The sequence below is a fragment of the Sylvia atricapilla genome, chromosome 8, assembly GCF_009819655.1.
Source record: "Sylvia atricapilla isolate bSylAtr1 chromosome 8, bSylAtr1.pri, whole genome shotgun sequence".
Classification (NCBI taxonomy): Eukaryota; Metazoa; Chordata; class Aves; order Passeriformes; family Sylviidae; genus Sylvia; species Sylvia atricapilla.
The window spans coordinates 32,352,995-32,376,913 of NC_089147.1; the positions used below are offsets into that span (position 1 = coordinate 32,352,995).

Genomic DNA, 23,919 nt, shown 5'->3' on the forward strand with positions numbered 1-23,919 from the left:
GATGGCACTTGGGGACATGGTGGGGAACACATTGGTGCTGGTTGATGGTGGGACTTGATGATCTTCAGTGTCTTTTCTGATGTGGGATGCAAATTCTAAATGTACATTGGAAGCTCCAGCTTAAGTGTAAGGAAAACATTGACTGCTTTTACCCCCACATCTCAAAAATGCTGCAACTAGAAGGTTGCCTGTGCTCCTCCCTGAATAAATGTTAATTCCATCTTAGTAAGGGTGGGAAAAGCAGAGGTAGGATCTGGATATGCTGGGAAAAGGATGATACAAATGTATGCTCTAAATCTACCGGTGTTAAACAGATCATTTTAAGGGAGAAAACACTTTTGAGGGACAAAATTAGGCCCCTGCGGACTCTGACAAGAAAGGAAAAACGATTCCTGAGGGGAAAATGATCCCTAACAGGAGAAAAACCAAAGGGAGCTGTGCTAGGAGGGGAAAAGGGAAACTTCAGTAAACAAAGGTTTAAAGAAATGCAGCTGAGGAGCAGCCTGATGGAAAAGGATCTAAGGTGGAATTGATGTCCTGGCAGTGCCCAAGGCCAGGTTGGACTTTGGGGCTTGGAGCAGCCTGGGACAGTGGAAGGTGTCCCTGCCTATGGCAGGGGAGAGACTGGATGGGATTTAAAGTGTCTTCCAGCCAAAACCACTCTGGAATTCTCTGATTCATCAAGGCCTCAGCCATTCACAGATATTGAGAACCATGGAACATCCTAAGTTGGAAAGGACCACTTTTCCCAATTCCTGAGCTCCAGCCCAGAGCACTGTGGAGGCTTTTTCCACCTTTCTGAAGGAAGCACCAAGTTACAGAGATTCCAGCTGTGGAATGGCAGTCCCTACCCTCACGTCTCTGTGCAGGGCTCACCATTCCCTGTTTTCCCAATGAAGAAAACTCTGTGACTGAACAGCAGGAAACCAGGGAACTGGGGAAAAATCTCTTGCAATAATTGACCTGATACAGCTCTATGATTTTGTTGTGTGAAATCCTTTTGCTTGGATGGTGCTTAACTCCAACACTGAAGGATTTAATTGGGTGGAAAACATTACATCGTCTCTTCCACCGAGGGAGAGCGAGCTCCACGTGTCCCCAGACCTCTCTTTTTAGGCAGAACACATTTCCACAGCAGTGCTGGTGCTGGGAGAGAAATAAAACTAAATGAAATTCCACACTACATTTACATTGAGTTATAGGCAGGAATTCACAGCTTCCCATATTTCCCCATAAACCTTCGGATTGCTGGACAACTGGACGCATCTCTTCCGACAGGTTGGGGAGCTGTAATGCAACACTAACAGAAGCTGTAAGTTTGCAAAATTCCCATTTCTCCTGTTCTGGAATGACTGAACACCTGGCTAATGTGCCCACAGGCACTAATTAGGAAGCAATGACGCTGCTCCCGGTTCCCATTCCATTCCCTGCTCCAGCAGCACTCTGCCACGAGCAATGACCTTCCCCTTGCAGAGGATGTGGAATTTATTAATTAACACAACACCAAAAAGACCCCAACCCCCTTTCAACTTTTAGTGCTTTAAATTGAGGACGTGCTCATAAAGAGGACAGGCTTGCAAAATACCTCTTTATATTCATCTAAGGTTCCAGCTACATCTGGTCTCCACTGTTTCATAGCGCTACTAATTAATATCTGTTAATTAAGAAATGAAAGTGCTGCCATAAGTTGTTGTGAAGTAGCGGAAACTTCTCGATTAAATCCTTGATCCAGAGGTGATCTGGGTGAAGTCAGGACAAAAGAAAGAAGAGCTTGGGAAAGGGGCTCTTTATGGCAGATTTGATTTTCTCAAAAAATTGATTTATTTGGTTTATTGGGTTTTAACCTTCTTTTTTTGATTGTCCAGAGGAGCTGTGATTGGAAGTATTCAAGGGATGCTGGACAAGGCTCGGAGCAGCTTGGGACAGTGGAAGGTGTCCCTGCCCATGGCATGGGTGGAATGGGATGAACTTTAAGGTCCCTCCCAATCCAAACCACTCTTGAATTCCATGGTTCTTTATCCAGAGACCATTTTGCTGGCACAAAGCAGGGTGAGATTAAAGCCAGCATTAAAAACTTTAATAAATGATGTGGATTGTCTCGCCCCGTTTGGGGCAGGGATGAGAAAGTCTCCCTGTCCCCACCAACCCGCTCTCCAGGCTCTCTAAGCTGTCGACACTGGAACTGTCCATGTCTTCCATCAGTTCTGTAGAAAACCTGTGGAATTTGACTTACAGCCAATACCCTGAGGGAGATGTGGTGACAAAAGCAGCATCAGCTGTGTCCTTCCCTGGCACCAAAGGTCAGCTAGGCTCTGAGGTGGCCCAGCCATATCCAATTAAATGTCCACACGCTCCAGCACTTTGACTCTTCGGGATTTTTGCCTCTTTTTTTGTTTTTTGTGGAACAATGCCTGGCTTGGAAAATGCTTTGTTTGATGCCACCAGCTCTCTCCGAGTCATCCTTAACATCCATGGGAAGGACAGACAAGGACCCACACTGCCACTGCAGTTCAGCTCCTGGGCTCCACAGGGAACATCCAGCTGGAGCACCGGGACCACACAGGGCTGACCACAGAGCCATCAGGGTTGGAAAATCCCTCAAAGGCCCTCAAAGGCCATCATATCCAGCTGGGAACCCAGCAGTGCCCTGTTCCCCATCAGCCATGTCCCCAAGTGCCACATCCACATCTGTTTTGAGCTCTTCCAAGGATGGGGACTCCACCCTTGCCCTGGGCAGCCCCTGCCAAGGCCTCAGCACCCTTTCCATGGAGAAATTCCTGCTGCTGGCCAAGCTGAGCCTCCCCTGGCCCAGCCTGAGGCCCTTTGCCCTTGTCCTGTCCCTGTTCCCTGGCAGCAGAGCCCGACCCCCCCTGGCTCCAACCCTTTTCCAGGCAGTTGAAGAGTGAGAAGATTGCTATCCTGCTGCTCTGCTTCTAAGAGAGAGTGAATGCTGGGACGAGAAACATCCCAAATCCTGCCTGGCCTCCTCCCACTGGTCCCCTCCAGAGGAGGCAAGGATGCAGATGATCCCCTTTGAGGGACTTCAGGGGGAATATCTCACAGTCATTAGAAAGTAACTATATTTTATCCCCCACTTTTCATAAATCAACTGCTCCATTCTGTATTTTCTGGATCTCAGAGCCCTCAGCTGCCCTTTGCTGTTTGGTATGGAGAGCACGGCAGCGTTTAGAAGTCTCCAGAATCATTTACAACACAAACAAAGATGGTGGGAGGACAAGAGACCAATTAATGTGCCCCAAATGATGCAATAATGCAGAGGGAGAGCCAGTGAATAAATACCAATCTGCCTTCATCCACTTGACTGGTGTCTCCTCTGGAAGTCACTCTGAGACACGGATAATGATCCATCAAAGTCTCCCTGGGTGTGAAGAGGGCTCCAAGCAGTGCTGGTGTTCCTCTGGCAGAGCTGCCAGGCTCTGCAGCTCAGCTCAAGGCAGAGTGGCACTTTCATCTCCCTTTCTGCTTACGCCATCTGCTCTCCCTCTCCCTCTGTTTTGTATTTATTTTTGATTTTGTAGCGCAGGCTGCAGCTGCATTCTGTAAAACTGTTCAACTGCGACCTTTCCCTAAATACACAGGAAGGGAGTTTGTAAACCAGCTCGAGAACAGCGCTGGAATCATCCAGATTATGATAATTAGACAAGCAAAGATCAATACTAATTCACTCTAAAGCCACTAATTCTCAATCCATCTGAAGTTCAAGCACCCGCATCCAGCAGTTTTTCGTTTTGCAAGGGGCAGCATTGCTCTGTGCTGCCTTTCACCCTAAAGGTATCTCATGTCACTGCAAAATGAGGTCCTGTGACACCTGCCAGTTCCAGCTCCCATCACTGTCAACAAACCAAACACAAAGCACAGCTTGCAGAGTGTGACAATCCCTGAAAAACCTTAGGAATCAACACTAGTCCTGCTCCCAAATATTTGAGTCTCAGAGCTGAATCAGAAACTTCTGGGGTTGTTTTCATTTTATTTTTGACATTGAGGAAAATAAATAACTGCCTTTGCTGACCCCAAAAGATTTTAAGAGCTTCTTAACACAGTGCAAAGAATTTCCCAGGAATGGAGCTGTGCTTTGGAAAGGGAAACCAGGCTGTCCAGATAATCCTGAAGAGCTCACAGGGACAAAGATAACCTGGGTTATTCAGGTGTTGTCATCAAAAGGTATTACGGGCTACGAGTTACTTTTTACAGCTAGAGTTCTTCACTGTAGTGAAAAAACATTCCCAGCTCCTGGGATAAGACTGGAGCTCAAGGCAGGCTCAGGAATCTCACAATCCCACAGTGGATTGGGTTGGAAGGGACCTCAAAGCCCATCCAATGCCACCCACTGGGAAACCACTCCCTGTGTCCTGTCCCTCCAGCTCCTGATGCAGGGTCCCTCTCCAGCTTCCCTGTGTCCCTTCAGGCCCTGGAAGGAGCTGTGAGGTCTGCACACAGCCTTCTCCTCTCCAGGCTGAGCAGCCCCAGCTGTCCCAGCCTGGCTCACAGGGAAGATGCTCCAGCCCCCTCAGCAGTTTCTGGGCCCTCTCTGGACTTGCTCCACAGCAAGTTTGCTCCAGCAGACACCAGATCTGAAATTCCAGTTACAAATGGACGTTTTTATCCGCTGCGTTACCCAAAGTAATGCAGCAAACACTGCACACCTCTGGAGATACCTAAGGAACTGTAGGGAGCACCAGGTTATCTTCCCAGAGAAATCCTTCAGCAAAGGATTATTATTAAATGCAAAGTTTGTCATTTTGCAGTGGTCCTTCAGATTTCACGTTTGTTCCAAGTTAAATACAAGATGAGAAGAGAGGCATGGTTTCGCCATTTTTCACTTCTTTAAGTGAGAAATAAGCTAATACTCTAATCATGAGGACAAACAGAGTGCAGATAATGAATTTTTGTCTAAACTAGCTAAGCATGCCCATCCTTTAGGGCTTACTGAAGCCCTACTTATGTTCAATATCTGCTTTCTGATTCCCTGCTGACCTTGGATTTGGAAATATCTGTACAAACTTCACTGCATTCTGCTGCTGATTATGTCACTACAGTGGCAAAGAGAGAACACATTGCAACTTCTTGATATCTTGAAGCTGCTTGCCCAGATCTTATCACTTCCTATTATTGCTCAGATGCCAAATTCATGAACACATTCTCTGTTACAAAATTTAATAAACTAATCAGCCTGTGCCACACTTTTTGGTTTGCTTTTGATCAACTTTGAGACACCGAGGTCGATGATATTGAATTGTCAGAGGGTAAATTTATGAAATCAGGTCTCTGTGGTGAAAATAACCAACACCTGCACTTCTAACATTGAGGAGGTCAACTCTGAGTTCTCTCATGCCTCACAAAAAATGGAGTAGAGGACCAAAAAATGCCTCATAAAAATGGTGTAGAGGGTCAAAACACACTCCAGGAAACTTAATCCAGAGCCCTGGTGATCCAAGACCCAATTCTAGGGCACAAAATTTGTTTATCCAAATGACTGATATTTCTAACAACTTCTGAGGGGAAAATTTCAAGCAAACCTCCCCTCACCATTACCATCAGCCCAGATCTTTCCAGCGGGTGACAAGCTGCTCAGACGGTAAAATTCCACCACAACAGAGTATTTTTGCAGCTCAATTTCAGACTGGCCTTCAAGCAGGAGTTTATTTTGACTTTAAACCACCAGTTTTAGGGTGAAAGAATGAACTCCTCACCTGTATTCATCCTGTGTGAAGCGTGGGATGACCGAGGGCTGCAACACTGTGATTTCCACCGTGGTGGTGTTGAACTTCACTGGGTCCCCATCATCATAGGCAATGACCACCAGCTACAAACAACACAGAAAATCAGGCTCTGACTACACACCAAAAGAGGATTTTTTCATCCTGACTTCCAGCAATTCTGGCATCTGCAGGGTCTAAAAAAACCAGATGTGATTTTCTTTTGCTGCAAGGCACACGTTGTGTAAGAACAAGACACGGAGGGAAAAGGTGACAGCCATCCTCAGGTTGAACCTCTGCTGGAAAATTTACCAGAAACACGGTAAACTGGAGGAATTTCTTCCTGGAAAGGGTTGTTAAACATTAGATTGGGGCTGCTCAGAGATGTCTGGAGTCCCCATCTCTGGAGGTGTCCTAGGAACTGCTGGATGTGGCACTCAGTGAACCGGAGGGGATTGGACTTGATGATCCTAGAGGGCTTTTCCAACCTCAGTGATTCTGAGATTCTGTAATTCCCAATAAAACCAACAGGAAAAGCCCTGGGTGAGAATTTTCTGTTGCTGACATTAATATCTAGAACCAAGGGCTCATGTTAGAACAAAAAAAAAAAAATTTAACATTACTTCCCACCACCCTCCAAAAACTCCTCTGCAGAAAAGAGATGCTCTAACCTCAAACATGGAAAAGACCAAATTACCTTCTCCTAAATGAGGTCTCTTATAAATATTTTGATTAAAATTTTTCAGCATATTTGTTGATTTAATCCATGATTTTGTGCTGCAACGGCAGGTTCATCTGTTTGTAGTTTCACATGAAAGCTGCTTGCAAAGGATGTAACTCCAGCCCACTGAAGAAGGGGAAATGGACATTTTTCCAGTTTTCTGTCTCAATTTTTTCCTTATTTCTGGAGGTTGCTCCATGAGGGGTCTGCACCTCATTCTAGCAGAGCATTTTCAATACATTTCTGCCCAACTATTCCACAATAACCCTTTTTTTTTTTTTTTTTTTTTTTTTTTTTTTTATAATATATATCCCAGCCAGTATATCAGAAAGTCACCAGTGCAAGAATATTTGCAGAAATCATCCAGATGTTAAATAGTGACTGGAAAAATTCCCAGAGGATTCAGCAGCAGACACAAGCCCAGTGGTCTCAAAGCAAATACCAACTCCAAGTGTTCCCATCACGGATTTCTGGAGTCTTCTCTGTGCTTTTTTCCCTAAGAATCCACATTTTCTGACCAGTATTTTCTTGCTGAATGTCCCATTTACTGCCCTAGTATGAAGCAGTGTGGGATAGATCCCAGTTTTGGAAAGCAGCCCCACAAAATAAGTGCTAAGAAGTAAAAAAGGGCAGCAACAGAAAAGTCTCACTCTGCTGATGTTAACCAAGAAAAGAAATCCTCTTCTTCCTTGGGTTTTATTATATTACTTAGACATTTAAAAGGACTTAAATTAGCACTGTCCTAAACCAGAGACTGCTCCAGCTCCAGTAGCCCGTGATGGGACACTCAGGAGTGGAAAACAGTGGACAGCTTTATTCCTCATAATGGAAGGTGTGCAAATAAACCTCTCTTTAACCCTCATTTCAGAAACAAGTAACTGAAAGAAGGGAAAAAACCTACCTTAAGACTGTAAGAAAGTTTCCAAGTAAGGAAATTACTTCAAACCCAAGATATTGTGGGTATTGGTTTTTTTTTCCTTACTGACCCACTTCTATTTTCATTTTTTACTACGCCCTCCCTTCATGGATCTTAAAGGGCAGGTGTTCTACTGATTTAGGTGAAAACCATACCTTAATCCACACTAGTTCACTCCAGACTCATTAGGACCAGTGACAACAAAATGGGAATTTAAATTTCCTTAAAATCAAGGTTTTTACATTAAAACACTTCTGAACGGGAACTCCTGAGCTACCCAGCTGTGTAGTAGCTTTATTTACAAGATACCTTGCTCTTCTAACAAAGTTCTCCCCAGATTCTCCCCAAAAGCCCTGCTAGAAGTGAACCTGGGAAAATGAGGGTTCCCCCCACAGGTTGTCTCCCTGTTTTCCCCACCCTCCCAACAGGTGCAATCACATCCATTCCAGACACTCCTGGAATCACAATGGCACAAAACACCTTCCAGGAGAAAAAGAAGGAAACAGAGGAACACAGAGAATCGAGATTTTGCATGGAAATCTAGTGCAAGGTTGGATTTGATCTGGGAGGTCTTTTCCAGCCTCAGCCATTCTGGGATCATTCTGTGCAATAGGAAAAAAAAAAGCAAAGGAAAACTATGACGGTGAAAGGAATTCTCAGCAAATCCAGGGAACATTTCCTGGCACTGCAGGGGGATCTGTACCTTGAACACTGTGCTGGGCTCTTCGTTGAGGTTCACTCGGGTGACGACACGTCCAGAGTTCTCCTCCACGTCAAAAATGCTGGCGCTGTAGGGGAACTGCACAACATCCACCTTGTAGCGCACCCAACTCGCTGGGGTGCCCTGCAGTGCAAAAAAAAAAACAAAAACAAAAAACAAAAAAAAAAAAAAAAAAAACAGAAGCAAATTGGGAATTTCTGGGTTTTTACACAACTCCTGCAGGATTAAAATGCAACATTGGTAAGGCCATCACAAGCAAAATTTGCTGTTTGTCTTCCTCAGACCTGAGCAACTCGTTCAATCCCCCCCAAATGTCTTCCATGACACCTGAGAAAGGAGGAAGGAAAATCACCAGAGGTTGGGAAAGAAAAGGGCTAAAACCTACACACCCAGAAATGTTTTATAAAAACTGAAATTTTAAAACATTAGATGGGCATGGCTTAAGGCTAGTTAAATTACCTTTCAAAAATATTTTGGCTTGGTATAAAACTCATTTAAAGTTTAAGAAACTTATCAGTGCTTAAAGAAAATGCTGTTCTGCAGATGGATTTTAAGCAGCCCCATAAGGAATATTCCCCATGATTCAGATCCTGCTTTGGTGACAGGGACCGAGCCCAGGCAGCCCCTGGGTGTGTCACCAAATGTCCGAAACACCAAAGCAAAAGGGGGATTAGAAGCAGCATTGCCAGAGGGTCAAAGAGAGGAATTTTTCCCATCAGTATCTCAGCATTCTCTAATTGAAGGCTACTTACCCATTTAACAGTTTTAACAACAACTGCCTAGAAAATACAGTTACTAGAAGGATGTAGTTTCTTAGGGTATCCATTATTTTCCAATGATCCCATTTAAAAAAACACCCCCAGGGGTCATTATGTCCAGTCATTGGCACAGTGCTCCCGAGGCCAGCACTAACCCATGTCTCCAAGTGCCACCAGTCTCACCTTTACTGACCACCTCCAGCCATGGGCACTCCAAAGCTCCCTGGGCAGCCCCTGCCAAGGCCTCAGCACCCTTTCCATGGAGAAATTCCTGCTGCTGGCCAAGCTGAGCCTCCCCTGGCCCAGCCTGAGGCCCTTTGCCCTTGTCCTGTCCCTGTGCCCTGGCAGCAGAGCCCGACCCCCCCTGGCTGTCCCCTCCTGGCAGGGACTTGTGCAGAGCCACAAGGTCCCCCTGAGCCTCCTTTGCTCCAGGCTGAGCCCCTTTCCCACTCCCTCAGCCTCTGCTGGGGCTCCAGCCCCTTCCCCAGCTCCTGCCCTGCCCTGGACATGCTCCAGCCCCTCCAGGGCTCTCTGGTCCAGAACAGACCCCAGGATTTGAGGTGCCAGCACAAGGGGATGGGCACTGCCCTGGGCCTGCTGGCACCCAATAAATGATGGAGATTGTCCTTAGCCCACTTCTTGTGGCTAAGACATCTATGGAAACATTTTTTATTGTCTTTTATGGCTGTAGACAGAGGAGTTCTAGCTGGGCTTTGATCCTTTTCTTTCCACCACTCCAGAGAACTGGATCTCCTGGATGTTTTCTGTCTGCATCTCCTGGAGGGTTTTGTCTCTGCATGGTTTCATTTCTAGCAGAGACCTGGGAGGTCGAAGTCCCTCATGAGAACCAGGGTTTGCAACGGGAAGACTTCTCCCAGGTAACTGTAAGATGTCTCATTTGCCTCCTCATCCTTGCTAGGGGGTCTAGGACAGATTCCCTCTGATCCTCTTTGCACACTCATGTCTTAATAATGATTTTCCAGCATGCCAAAATCTGGATACGCAGAGATGCGAGACATTTTACAAAATTCAATCTAAATTATTTGCCCAATATATTTGGGAGTAGATGCAGAGAAATGTTTCTGTCCTAGCAACAGCATGATTTAATTTTCTGAGAGCCTCTGGGTCTCGAGTTCAGATCAGGCTTTGACCTTTACATTGTGTTTAAACAGCCAAAACATCATTAATGGTGGATTGCTGGTTTTCACCTGTATTCAAGAATGTGCTTTGTTGGGATTGGGAATATATTCCGTGTCCCATGCCAGCCACAACAACATGGAAACAGAACATTTCCTTTTGTAAACAGCAATGGAAATGGCTACAAAAGTGATTTGTGCTCACTAAATGCTGTCAGTGTTTTTGCTGACCCAACAGAAGTCATTTGAGTGTTGCCACTTGGAGCCCTCCAAGGAATTCCAGCCCAGGCAGGGTTTATGAGGCCATCAGCAGCTTTAATCATCCCAACCGGGTCTGCCAGGCATGTTCGAATGCTTAGCAAATTAAAAAATGATTTTGTTCATAGTTAAACGCACTTCACACATGCTAAAGAGAGCAAATCCTAGAAAAAGTGAGAAATTTCTGGGATCACAGCATAGCAGAGTTCATTATCAACTTTCCCCCTGGCATTCCCTGCTTCAGTCATTTTTCTTCAATGTTATCATTAAGAGCAAATTACCTGCTGCAATCCAGCCTATTTGGGCTCGGAGTAATGGCCTCAAACTTGCTTGGAAGACTGAGAGTCCTCATCATCATTAAAGCTCCTCACACCAGGTAATTTGTGATTAAATAAACAAAAATCTCATCAGTTTACTGTTGTTCCTGATGCGATTATCAAGTACACTTTGCTTCTGTCACTTCAGAAAAATAACAAAATCGGGATTTACTTTTTTATTCATGGTATTTTGGCACTGATGCAATTAGAAAAATCTCCAGAGAGATTTCCCAGGGAAATCTGTTTAGAAGTGAGTTTTAATTATCTGAAATATTAATCATCTTTCGCCTCTGTTCTAAATTAATTTAGATGCATTATTATGTCTGCAGCAGAACTTGAATCTAGCTGATAATATTCCCAAACAAACCACAGAGCAAGGATTGTGCTTGGCAGGAATCACATTCATTCTCTCCAACCAAAGCTTCCCTGAGATTCAGGACTAACATAAAACTCAAAAAAGGTTCATCCAGCTCCAATTATTTCTTCCATGGCTGCATGGTTCTGTAAGATTCCATTAGCTTGGGGGAAATGCCATTTATTTCTGACACGGGTGACAGCTACAAACATGTCCCCAGTATTGATAAGGCTGTCCCTGGAAAAGGGGCCTTGCATGACACACTTGTGCACTGTCCAGATAACTCCCAGCAGGAAAATTGTAATGGAATAAAGCCAGGGAAAATGGGGAAAAGGGAAACACCACGAGTTTTTTGGGTTTTCATCCGTGTTTCTGCAAGCAACTCACAGGAAGCCAGGAATTTCTACTTCCACTCTCCAGGGGAGAAAGGCTGGAGCACCTCTGCTAGGAAGACAGGAGGATACAATTGAGAATGTCCAGTCTGAAGAAGAGAAGGCTCCAGAGAGACCTTAGAACTTCTTCCAGGGGCCCAAAAGGGCTCCAGGAGAGCTGGAGAGGGATGGGGACAAGGGATGGAGTGCCAGGACACAGGGAATAGCTTCCCAGTGCCAGAGGGCAGGGCTGGATGGGATACTGGGCAGGAATTGTTCCCTGGCAGGGTGGGCAGGCCCTGGCACAGGGTGCCCAGAGCAGCTGTGGCTGCCCCTGGATCCCTGGCAGTGCCCAAGGCCAGGCTGGACTTTGGGGCTTGGAGCAGCCTGGGACAGTGGGAGGTGTCCCTGCCCAGGGCAGGGTGACACTGGATGGGCTTTAAGGTTCCTCTCAACTCAAACCAGTCTGGGATTCAAACTGGTGACAGACACAAACCCCTAGAATTTCTAGGCACAGGAAAGACTGGGGAAAAAGGGATTTCATTCTCACTGGAAATTGACAGGTGAAGATCCCAGGTGTGCCTGGATTTCACCCCTAAGGGCCAGTATGGAATGGCAGCACCATGAACACAGAGTTAGTACCCAGGTCTCTCTCCATATATAGATTTCAACTCCAATCTGAATCACGTGTATAATCAGGAGTTCAATAAGGAAAGTTTTGTAAAGCCACTTCCATGAAAAAAAAATTAGAAAGGGGAGCTAAACCCCCCAAAATCCATGTTTTTGTAACTTAAAGCAACCACAGAAGATGGGAGTGCCCAGAACGGGTGGATGAGTTTGGTGGGTCTTACATCAGCTCAGGGTTGTGAATGGTGCACTTGTGTAAATTCACACTAATTTCATCCACATAAAATTTGAAGGATTTTGCTTTTTAGTAGGTAACTCAACAATAGGACCTGAAATTCGAATTTTAACTCTTGCAAGCTGAACACAAAAATTACCCTATCTGCTTTTAAAGCCTGATGATAAAATTACTTGAAGAACTGGAATTTTGCAGCATATATCCCATTTCATAATCTCCAGCAGCCACTGAAATTCCACAGGAAGAGCTTTTAAAAGATCAAGGTCTGGCCCACCTGAAAATGGTTTTACCTCTAATTAAAATGCAGTGAAATCTTTAATTAAATATCTCATAGCCTCTTACTTTTAGTGAGTGCATGGAAGACAATAAGGACAATTACTCCCAATGTGACAAAAGGGCTCCACTGAAGGAAAGCCTCAGGAGGCATTAGGAGAATGGATAAAGCATTAAATGGGATGTTCTGGAGCTCTGGAAGCTGGCTGCTCGTTAAAATTAGTGTTCTGCATCTGTTTCTATTAATATTTCCAATTAAAAAAAAAAAAAAAAAAAAAAAAAGGCAGGATATGGAGGGGAATTGCCCATGGCAGAAATATCCCAGCTTCTACAGTGATAACCCATATCAAAAAAGGGATATACAGGAAAAAACAAATCCTTTTTATGTCAATCCTGGGAATCACCTCTGATAAATAAACTGAGCATTTATCCAACAGCTCCTGGTGCTCTCCTGCCCACGTTTATGGAGGATTAAGAGCTCTGAGACCACTCAGAACCATTTTTTCATCTCTCATTACCAGGCCACTTCAGTGAGGCATAAAATGCTCACCAGGAAGAAAACCCTCCTTGTCTCCAAAGGATTTATCCAACACTAATCCACACTGACGATTTCTTCAGCTACAAAGGATGATCTAAATGCCCAAAAAAGAGATGGTTGGCAGTGGGTGCTGGCTGGGAGACTGGAGACTGTGCCAGCAATATCCAGAAATGCAGGTGACTGAGCCAGGTGCTGGCTTTGTCCAGGCTTTGGAATCTTTCCCTGAAAAGGCTGGGAAATATTGAAGAGGACCCAAATCTGAACACGTTTGTGTTAACTAAAGCAAAGCAGGACATGAAAGGAAATGTTTTCATAGAGGTGCTTCTCCCCCTTCACTCTGCTCAGGTGAGACCCCACCTGGAATTCTGTGCACAGTTTTGGTGCCTCCAATATAAGAAGAACGTGGAACTGTTGGAGAGAGGCTGGGGAGGCTCCAGGATGAGCAGAAGGATGGAGCAGCTCTGCTGGGAGGAAAGGCTGGGACAGCTGGGGCTGCTCAGCCTGGAGAGGAGAAGCTTTGGGGTGACCCAGCTGTGGCCATCCACAGCCTGAAGGAGCTACAGGAAACATGGAGAGAGACTCTTTCCAAGGGATGGAGGGACAGGACACAGGGAATGGCTTCCCAGTGCCAGAGGGCAGGGCTGGATGGGATACTGGGCAGGAATTGTTCCCTGGCAGGGTGGGCAGGCCCTGGCACAGGGTGCCCAGAGCAGCTGTGGCTGCCCCTGGATCCCTGGCAGTGCCCAAGGCCAGGCTGGACTTTGGGGCTTGGAGCAGCCTGGGACAGTGACCTTGAAGATCACCTCACTCCAAGCTCTCCCACAGGCAGAGACACCTCCCACAGTTCTCTCTGTCACAGTTTTATCCCATTTCTGTCTCCATTGTGGGCAGCCAGGCAAAGCCAGCTGGGAATTGCTCTGGGAGCACAAATCTAGCCAAGGCTTTTGGATGCTCCTGCTCATCTGGAATTCCAGGGCTGTTTTGGAGGCAGACCTTCCCTGCACGGGGCTCACCAGTTGTCCTGGTCACAGTATCCAACAGCCCAAACAAACCCCTCCAAGGGACTAAAAAACCCCCCAAAATTAAAAATTCCTTCAGCTGCAGCTGGACACTACCTCTGGAAAGGAAGCCCAAGCTGATGTGTGAGGAAGAGCTCACAGTTTAAGGGATTGTTCACATGGAAAAAGTGCTTGGCTGCCTCAACAATTCCAGTGGCAATGTGCTTAAAATCAGGGATTTTTATTCTTATAAGGTTTACCGGTTATTTAGAAAGAATTGAAGCTGTTCCAAAACTTCTTCTTGGCAGCCATGGCTCTACTTTATCTCCATCATTCCCTCTGTCCTGGTTTTGTTGCTTTTTGCCTAATATTTCCTGCTTATACCTGTAATTAGGTAGAAGCTCCTCTGGGAAAAGCATGGTGAACAACTTTAAGATGCACCAAGTAATTTGAGAAGTTATTAATGTATTTATATAAACTGTTACTACTTTAAAAATGTAGAAAAATCGAGTGTAAATTGTTCCAAACCACCAAAGGACAAAATGTTGATTTACCAGATTTCACGAAAACAAAATTTACAGGCAAAACTTCCCAGATTTCAACATTGAGAAGGGAGTTTCAGGTTTATAACACATGCAGAAGTAGCTATTAAAACATAATTTACATTCTCAGTCACTGCAAATGAAAAGAGAATTAAAACTAGAAAAGAAAGGAGCAACTGGTAAGAATTTAAAGTGACATTTACTCAAAACAGCCCAGCAAATCTTGCTGTGGCCTTTAGAGAAAAGCTCTGGGTTTTATGTTTTAATTGACATTTCACCAAGGACCTGAAGAATACTATCAGAGGTCTCTGATGCCTTCAGGCCAAGAGGTTTTGACCACTTTGAAGTCCACAGGTTAAAATGAAAACATTACAAAGTATCTCCAGGGAAGTGCTTGACTTTGGCACAAACAATTTCTGTTTTAACTGAGCAGCTCTTTGTAATGATCAGAAGTCTGTAGGGTTTTTGCAGCAAAACCCATCCACCTATCAACAGTACATTCTAATGATGGCCTAAGGTTTTAGGCACCAGTCAGAGTAAGAAAATCCCACATTTTCACCCTCAGATTTGTTGATAAGGATACACATTCCTACGTGGAAGATACACAGAGTTGTAAATAACTCTGTGTGTGAAGGTTTAATGGGAGGATTTTTAAAAAGTAAAACCAAAGGACGCTTTCATTTCCATCTCCAATAAATGGAGTTCTGTTGGATTAATTTAATAATAAAAGCTCACTTTTACCCCTATATGCTATAAATTCCTAAATCATTTAGGAAATGCACACAGAAAACCCAGATGTCTTTCACCCTCCTGTGTTTCACCTAAATCAACACTTGTTGGTTGAAATGGAGAGCCCACCTCCACTGACACCATTCCCACCTCCTTCCCCCAAACCTGCTCTTCTGCCCCTGGAAAAAAAATTCAAATTTGCCTTATCTGCAGAGAAATCCCACACAGGTGCTGGCCCTTTCCAGCTGGATCCTCACAGCATCCAGACTAATTTAACAACGTTGGGAATTGCTGAAAACAATGCTTGTCTCTGAGGAGCTGATTAGGCCTGAAAAGCTTTTATTGCAGATGATGGAAAAAGCTGGCTGGGCTTCTATTCTGGATATGGGAATTACATATATTAGTGGCAAAGTAACGACAGGAAAAGTTAAGCTTGGAGACTTCAAATTAGTTGGGCTCTTATAAAAAGGCATATTTTAAAGCTATAATTATTTTTTTTTAAATAGATACATATTTCTTTCCCTGAACTGATAAAATAAATGTATTAGTACCCTGCAAAGAAGACTCCAACAGGTTTAAAACCCCCAAACCACACAAGGTAAAATACAAAAAAATAAAATGATGATAACTAAGAATATTCCATCCCTTAAGGCAAGTTTAGAGCAAGGTCCCCTTGCTGAGCAGAGAAAAGGTTGTGTGCTTTTAAACCAAATTTCCAGTGAATTCATATCAAATACTTTGTGACACCATTTAATGTCAAAACCAGCTTCAAACAAATAGTGATTTTCCAGTAGCACGGGCTGGCTCAGGCAGAAAAAGAAACACAACCATTTACGCCTGGTAGTTTTATTTTTAAAGTAAAAAAGATGAGGAACAAAACTACCAGCCATTATATTAAAATAAAAAACCCCTTTCAAAACCTCCTTTAAAAGCTTTCCTCCATAGCTGGCTGACTTTTATGGCCCTTGCATTTATTAGAGGCTTCAGGGTAACTTCATTTTTAAATCTTCATATAAACATCAACAGGTGTTCATGTGATAAAGACAAAAATGTTACAGGCTGTTCAGTAGGGTTTGAGGTCGTTAAATGAAAAATGAAATAACTTTGCACTGGAAATGCTGATTGCACAGGACTAAGGATTATAAATGTACTTCATCAGAACTATTTTGTTTCCCCTCAATGATCTCTCAGTCTTCAAAACTTAAGACACGGCAATTATAAAACGGAGCTTTTATCAGGATGGGCAAAGAGAGCCCAAAAGACCTCATTGTAAGGCATCAACGTTTATTTAATGTTAAATAAATCTGTCCAAACCCCAATCACATCACATTTAGCGAGGCTGTACCTGATTTGTGCCCAAGCATTTCATCAGCTTTTAATGTGCATGGCACATTCCCCATGAACTCTTCCCTCTGAGGATTATTCTCCTTCTTATGCCAAACATTGGCAATTAAAAATTAAACCTGGCTGGCAGAACAGCTTTGGCTTTTTCTGTCCTCAAAGGATCATCTGGTCACTGATATTCATCAGGCACTGATGACAAAAATTGACATCAAACTTCAGAGCAGGCAATGAGTCAGGGGTATGTGCCCAGTTCTGTCACTTGAGGGCTTCATCGAGGAGCAGCAGAAAAAAAAAAGGGACAAAAATAAACTTTATCCCCAAACCAAGTGCCCTGGGTTCAAATATCGCCAGTGGAATGTGCAGCTGGTGAGCTCTGCAGTCCCATTGATGCCTTAAGTTTTATCTTTCATGTGTTTCAGGTTCTGTGCTGCCCAGGGGTGCAGTTCTGAGCTCACAGTCAGTGTCACTCAGCTCTGTACACAGCAGGGACACAAAACAAATCCTTTCCCTGCTGCAGACCAAGGACAACTTTCAGCCCCAAAAGCACAAACAATGATGGACTGAAGGGAGGAACAAGAAGGATGGGACCTCACAGCCTGGAGCTGGAATGGGACAATTAAACCCCAATATGCAAATGGACCAAAACTTATAAAAGTGTGAGACCTCCTGACCATTTGTCCATTTTGTGACCATTTTGGGTGTAGCCCTGGTCAGGCCCTGTCCTGTCCAAGGTGTATCCTAAAGGCCTTTCAATAAATACTTACTTTATTCTCTGCCTCTGCCCAGTCTGTTTCAGGTCAGCCTTCCCAAGGCATCCCCACACCAATCTGGGACAGCTCAGCTGGGAAGTACACGGTGACTGTGACATCAAACAGTGACAACCTCACAAAACTGTGGTTTCTTTCCTCTTGAACTGCCTCAAAGACAGGCACAGCTCCCCTTCCTGCCTATTCCTCTCATTCTCTGAAGCTGGATCAAGAGCTTTCCTAAAGGCTCCCTGACAGACAGGAGCTGTAGCATTGATTTTCCAGCTGCAGGAGGCAGCCTTGCAAATGCTGGACAGCAAAGCCAGGCTGACATGAAACAACCACAGGAGTTCCTCCTCTGTGAAGCTCTGAGTTGACAGGAGAGGGGAGCACTTTGGAGGGATCGAGTTCCCTCTCTCTTGGGTGTGGAATAATTACCAGGAGGTTTTCCTTACCGGGGGATCCTGATCCTCAGCTGAGACCGTGGTGATAACAGTGCCCTTGACTGCATCAGGAGCAACCATCCCCCTGTAGAGCTTCTGGCTGAACACCGGCGAGTAATCGTTCATATCCTGCAAAAACCAGAATTCACAGCTTAGTCCCGGAGTTCCAACACAATTTCAGAGGTGTTCACAAATGTTTTGTGGAGTTTCTCCTCCCTTCCTCCCCTAGGGATTGCCATTCCCACGCTCCACCAGTTCCATTATCCCGGCACAAAACGAAGGCGCCGAAGATTCACAAAAAAAAAAAAAAAAAAGGATGTGGGATTGCTCAGCTGAAGGGAATTCTGCAGGAAAACACAGCCCCACAAGAGAACAGAGCAGAGAATTCCGCACCACCTGCTCCTGTGCCAGCAGGCTCAGCTCATTTTCCAAAAGGAATGAGCTGCTCTGGCTTGATGGTTTTTGTTACCTCTAATATCCAATAAATTAAGGGGAAATAAAGTGTCCTTTGCAAGACAAAAGGGCATTTGCACAAATTCTTGTGCCTGAGATAGGCAAGGATTCATAAATATATGCATGTATTTGTATATACACCTAAACATTTCTCAAATATTTTCCAGGGTCATCCAGAGGTGCACATCATTTTGTGTGGAGATTAAAAATAAACTCATTTTTTTAAAATTTTTCCTTTCACAAAACTAGATGTCTAGCAAAACACTTTTTCCAATTGAAGTTTATTCTTCTCTAGAAAGTCTTTAGGTTTGTGATATATTCCAAATCAGACCAGTCTGTCACTCATTTAATGCTGTGTGTAATTGACTGGGGGATGTCCCTTGGTCCAGTGGAAGGTGTCCCTGCCCATGGCAGGGGATGGGTCTTAATGTCTCTTCCAACACCAACCAGTCCATGATTCTGTGGGAACCTGGAGGCAGGGTTTCAAATCCAAGGAGTGCTTTTCCCAGAGCAGTGAAGGAGGAGGAAGAGGGGGTTTAACACCCAGGTATTAAATATTTACATTTTTAACTTAGTGGGGCACAAGCATTAAAGGTCCCTTGGCGTCCCCATAAGCCAAAAAACCATGGATGTCCCTGTGTACAGTGACATTCCCAAGGCTGTTTTATGCCGGTTATTCTGCACCACGGGGATTTTTCTCCTGCTCTAGCTGTGTTTGGCCTGTCCCCACTTGTCTGGGAGCACCTGGGTTAGTATCAGTGCATTACAGTAAGTGACTGGCTTAATGAGTTTTAAATTACATATCGATTTCTTCCTTAGTGCCCTCCCTCCCCTCCTGCTTTGTTTCTCCTCTTTGGCATTCCCAGATGACAGTCTCACTTCCCAACATTTTTGTTCAGCACTTTCACATTCCTTGCAGACAGGGCAGTGTTTCTTTCCTACCAATCCTTTTCCTAAATACCAGCCCTGTGTAAATCTTGGGAATCAGCTGTGTCCTGCTTAGAGGATAAGGATTGTGGTGGGGAAGTGGGATCAGTCACATGCCAAGGGTGACAGCTGAGTTAATGAGCTGACACCAAGACATCCCTTCATAGCTCTTAACTTGCTCTTTGAAGGTGCAAATGTGGATTCTCAAGAACGCTACAGTTAAACCATCTCTCCCAAACTGTGCTTTTTCACCCTTGATCTCTGTGCAAGGGAGGGATGTCAGGATCCTGCAGTGCTTTTGTGCTGCCCCACAGGAGCAAGGAGGAACAAAACCATCAAAAAGCTGTAAATAAAGAGTATCTGTGGTAGGGAGACAGCTTTGGGGGTGTTATGCTTTGCCTTTTGCTCTTTTTTGTAAATAATTCTGTACAAAAATAGAATATATGTAAGTAGAATAGATGTAAATAATTCTGTGTAAAAATGGAATAGATCAGGTTTGTGACACAAAGGCTGGTTTGTAGTTACCTGTAATACGTGGCTGTTATTACCTTACTGTCAAAATGGGCAGCCCAGGTATTTGAAAGTGAGAAATACGGAGACTCCATTACCCAGATTTCCCATTTCCATATTGTGGAGCATGTCTGATCGTTAGTAGGAGCCTGGATTTTAGTTAATGGCAGCCTGGATTTATGTGGCTGGAGCAATAAACTGGGGAAGGTTTTAAGATGCTGCAGTTTGGTCGCACTTGCGGGATTATGCCTCAGATTTAAAAAGTGATTTCATGACTTCTAACAGCCACTTTGGGAGAGGTTTACTGCCCCATTCCTGAACCTGTGCTAGGGGATTGGACTCATGTAATGCATCCACTTCTGTGCAAGGGTTAGAGGTGTTTTAAGAAGCCATCAGATGTAATCTTCAATTATTTACCTGTTTACAAGCAAAACACGTCTGGGGCTTTGGTCTCTGCTCAGAACAAAGCCCAGGACTTGCTCCAAATATTTTTAGTCCAAAGTCTGTCTGTGCTGAAAACCTGAAAACTCCATCTGTGCATCTGTGAATCTGTCCAGCATTAAATTCTCTTTGATAGCAACGATTGAGGACCTTGGAGAGAGATAATATACAAGGACCTGGAGGGACAGGACACAGGGAATGGCTTCCCACTGCAGAGGGCAGGGCTGGATGGGATATTGGGCAGGAATTGTTCTCTAGGAGAGTGAGGAGGGGCTGGAATGGAATTCCCAGAGCAGCTGTGGCTGCCCCTGGATCCCCGGCAGTGCCCAAGGCCAGGCTGGACATTGGGGCTTGGAGCAGCCTGGGACAGTGGGAGGTGTCCCTGCCCATGGCAGGGGTGGAACAAGATGAGTTTTGAGGTCCTTTCTGACCCAAACCACTCTGGGATTCCATGACATACCCGATTTCACCAGACATGGACTATCAAGAACTTCAAGCCCCCTCCCGTCCTTATGTATTCCCTTGGCCCCTCATAATGAACACACTTCATTAACACCCAGTTCAAACCCTTGTGATGATGATGATATGGCCAAAGTGGCACCTTGGACTTTGTGAGTGGGTGCAGAGCTGCTTTACACAGGACTTTGTCTGAAGCTGCAGAGAACAGGGCTCACATGGCACAACTGCATCCCTTTCCTATTTAGTGCTCAGCAGGCCCTAAAGTACCTCATCCTATAAATTAAGGGATAATATTTATGATGGAATACACGAGGCAATAAATGACTGGCAGATGATTGAACTGATCACTTTAGATGCAAGGAAAGAAATAAATCTGTTTACCAGCAGTGTAGCCCAACCCCAGGCCTGTTATTCCATTAGTGTCACCAGAAATGAGAAATATTTTGGAGGCAATCCAGCTGTTTGGTTTGTTTTTTTTTTTTTTTTAACCTTCCTATAAGTTTTGTGATGCTGCTCTGTTCTTTAAATGGGAAAAAAATGTTAATTGTGTGGCTTTTCCTGCTGCCCCAGGATCCCACTGGCCTCCTTGGCCCCAGGACACTCTGCTGGCCCAGGGACAGCTCCGTGTCCCCCAGGAGCCCCAGGACACTCTGCTGGCCCAGGGACAGCTCCGTGTCCCCCAGGAGCCCCAGGACACTCTACTGGCCCAGGGACAGCTCCGTGTCCCCCAGGAGCCCCAGGACACTCTGCTGGCCCAGGGACAGCTCCGTGTCCTCCAGGAGCCCCAGGACACTCTGCTGGCCCAGGGACAGCTCCGTGTCCTCCAGGAGCCCCAGGACACTCTGCTGGCCCAGGGACAGCTCCGTGTCCTCCAGGAGCCCCAGGACACTCTGCTGGCCCAGGGACAGCTCCGTGTCCCCCAGGAGCCCCAGGACACTCTGCTGGCCCAGGGACAGCTCCGTGTCCTCCAGGAGCCCCAGGACACTCTGCTGGCCCAGGGACAGCTCCGTGTCCCCCAGGAGCCCCAGGACACTCTGCTGGCCCAGGGACAGCTCCGTGTCCCCCAGGTCTTTCCCCACAGAGCTGCTCCAGCAGGGACCCCTCAGCCTGTGCTGGTGCCTGGGGCTGTTCCTCCGCAGTCATTAATGAACAATTTAAACAATCCTGGGCCCAGTATTGAGCCCTGGGGACAACCCCAGTGGCAGCCACCAAGCACACACCCTGTGCCACTGAGCACAACCCCTGTGGTCAGCCAGTTCTCAGTAACTTCACTGCCCCTCAGTTTTTTGGCATTGTTAGAACTGAAAGCCTCTGTTTTCTATTTATTGTTGTTGCTCTCTCACTTTGAATCCTCCACCTGAGACAATGGCTTCATTCCACTACATCACGTCCTTGAAAAACTCCAAAGCAAACCAATCCCCAACCCAGAAAGAGGAGGAAAAGCACTTCTACAAACAAGAAAAGGCAAAATAATACAAAAATAATGCTGATAATAATAAGAAGAGGACACAGCATAAAATATGCAGAAGCCTTACAGGCCCCATGATACAGAAATTCTCAATATTTGTGTTTAGGAACACATTAGTCACTTAAGAGCAATTGTTTCTGTTGACAAACCCTATTACCACAGTAGTTACTTGCAAATGCTAAATCCTAATAATTTGAACTGCAAGGATTTTGCTTGTTCCAGTATTGGGAACCATCTGAATTGTGAGGGGATGTGTGTAGGTACAACAAGAAGCAAAACAAACTCAGTCCTCACAGACACGCCGTGGCACCTTGCAGCTTCAGGGGGAAAGTTAAGGAAGCAGTCAAAGGAATTTGAGAACAGGGAAAAGAGAAAAAATCTGGGGCTGTTTGAGGTGGTGGGAAGAAATCAGTGCCACTTGGACTATTCCTCCTTGGAAATACTTGAATGGATGCAACAATTATTGTTCTGTGACTCCTGGAGAGGGGTTGGACCCAGGTGGGGATTGGGTTCTTCACCCAGGGAACAACAACAGGACAGAAGGAAATAAGCTCGAGCTGTGCCAGGGGAGTTTCAGGTTGGATATCAGGGAAGATTTCTTCACCCAAGGGGTGGTCAGATATTGGAAGGGGCAGAGGTGGGGTCACAATCCCTGGAAGTGCTCAGATGATGTGTGGACGTGGCACCCGGGGACACAGTTTAGTGGTGCAGGGTTAATGGTTTCACTCAGTGATCTCACAGGTCATTTCCAATTAAATGCTTCTATGAGTTAATTGATTTACCTTTGGCTTTCTCTGCCAAAGGAGTCCTAGGACATCCTCACAATGCAAGGAGCCTTTTGGCTGCAGCAGAGGCCAATAACTTGTTCCATGCCGCCGTGAGTGTACAGATGAAGTTATTCCTCCTGCAGTGAAAGCCTGGCTCTGCAATCTGTGCCTTGACCTAGCTGAGGGCACGTTAATATGAACTATTCATAACTTGTCATGCCAAGGGCTGGGAGTCCAAAGAGCAGCCCAGTGTGCATCCCCCTCCTGCAGCCACAGGGAGCAGGGGGCTCTGGGTGTGCTCATTCCGCTGGATACTGCACAAATGATGGACGACACCATCAGACATCCATAGCTGCTTAACAGAATTCCATTACCCAGGAAAAATTACAGGGCTTGCAGTGAAGAGCTGAGCTGGGAGAAATGACAAATGTGAGCAGAGCAGCGGGAGCCCCGGAGGGCTGGAGACCTCAGTAATAACACAAATAAAGTTCTGAGGGTTGGAGGGGCTGGATCTGTGATGGTGACATGAGCTTGGCCCCAGCACTGCCTCTGCTTCCCTCTAGCTCAATTTTGTCTTATGCTGGGGACTGTGGGGCATTTGCACTTGGTTTAGTTCCTATCTGGGCTCCCAAACCGTGTATTACAGTAATTACTCAAAGCCCAGCCTCTAAATAAAGGGATAGCTCAGGAACTACTCAGAGGAAACGCATCCAGTTCTTGCAGCAGGAGCAGAAGATGCTGAGTGGGAGGGAAAGGGTCATCTGTTCTTGTTCTCACTTGGTTTCAAGACTCTGCACCCTGCTCCTGCTGCTCTGACTCTTGGATCAGCCTTCCGAGGTGGCTTGAGGATCCTTCTCACCTCAAACAGGGACAGCACAGGGCTCTGTCTTCACCCTCCACCTTCTCCCCACTCTTGTGAATTTTCTGTCTGGGAAGTTCATCTTTAGGCTCAAATTAAACCATCCAGACACCTCTCGTGACCAATGTTCAAAATATCTGCCACCTGACACAAAACCCACAAACGACATCTGCCCAACACATTGAGTTATGAAATCTGGTTTTCCCACAAGTCCTCCTCCCTTCTCTCAAGTGCCACTCGAAATTCCCCAGTCCTACCTCTCACTCCAGGCTGGAACCTAAGCACCATCT

General features: G+C 45.5%; 1 protein-coding gene across 1 annotated transcript; it reads right to left on the bottom strand.

The window, feature by feature from the left end:
• Positions 1-5,707: 5,707 nt before the first annotated feature.
• LOC136364583 (protocadherin-15-like) lies at positions 5,708-17,902 on the bottom strand. The gene is made up of 3 exons (XM_066324536.1): positions 17,758-17,902; positions 8,058-8,198; positions 5,708-5,824 (listed from the first exon to the last, which is right to left on the bottom strand). The coding sequence occupies exons 1-3, from the start codon at positions 17,869-17,871 to the stop codon at positions 5,708-5,710; spliced, it is 372 nt and encodes a 123-aa protein (XP_066180633.1). The 5' UTR covers positions 17,872-17,902.
• Positions 17,903-23,919: the final 6,017 nt, after the last annotated feature.

Excerpts from the sequence above, each read along its gene's own strand:
- LOC136364583 (XM_066324536.1), bottom strand. The coding sequence starts at position 17,871 with ATGAACGATTACTCGCCGGTGTTCAGCCAGAAGCTCTACAGGGGGATG. Across the intron at positions 8,199-17,757 it reads CTGAGGATCAGGATCCCCCG|GGCACCCCAGCGAGTTGGGT; the intron begins GTAAGGAAAACC and ends TTTGCACTGCAG. Across the intron at positions 5,825-8,057 it reads AGCCCAGCACAGTGTTCAAG|CTGGTGGTCATTGCCTATGA; the intron begins GTACAGATCCCC and ends TGTTGTTTGTAG.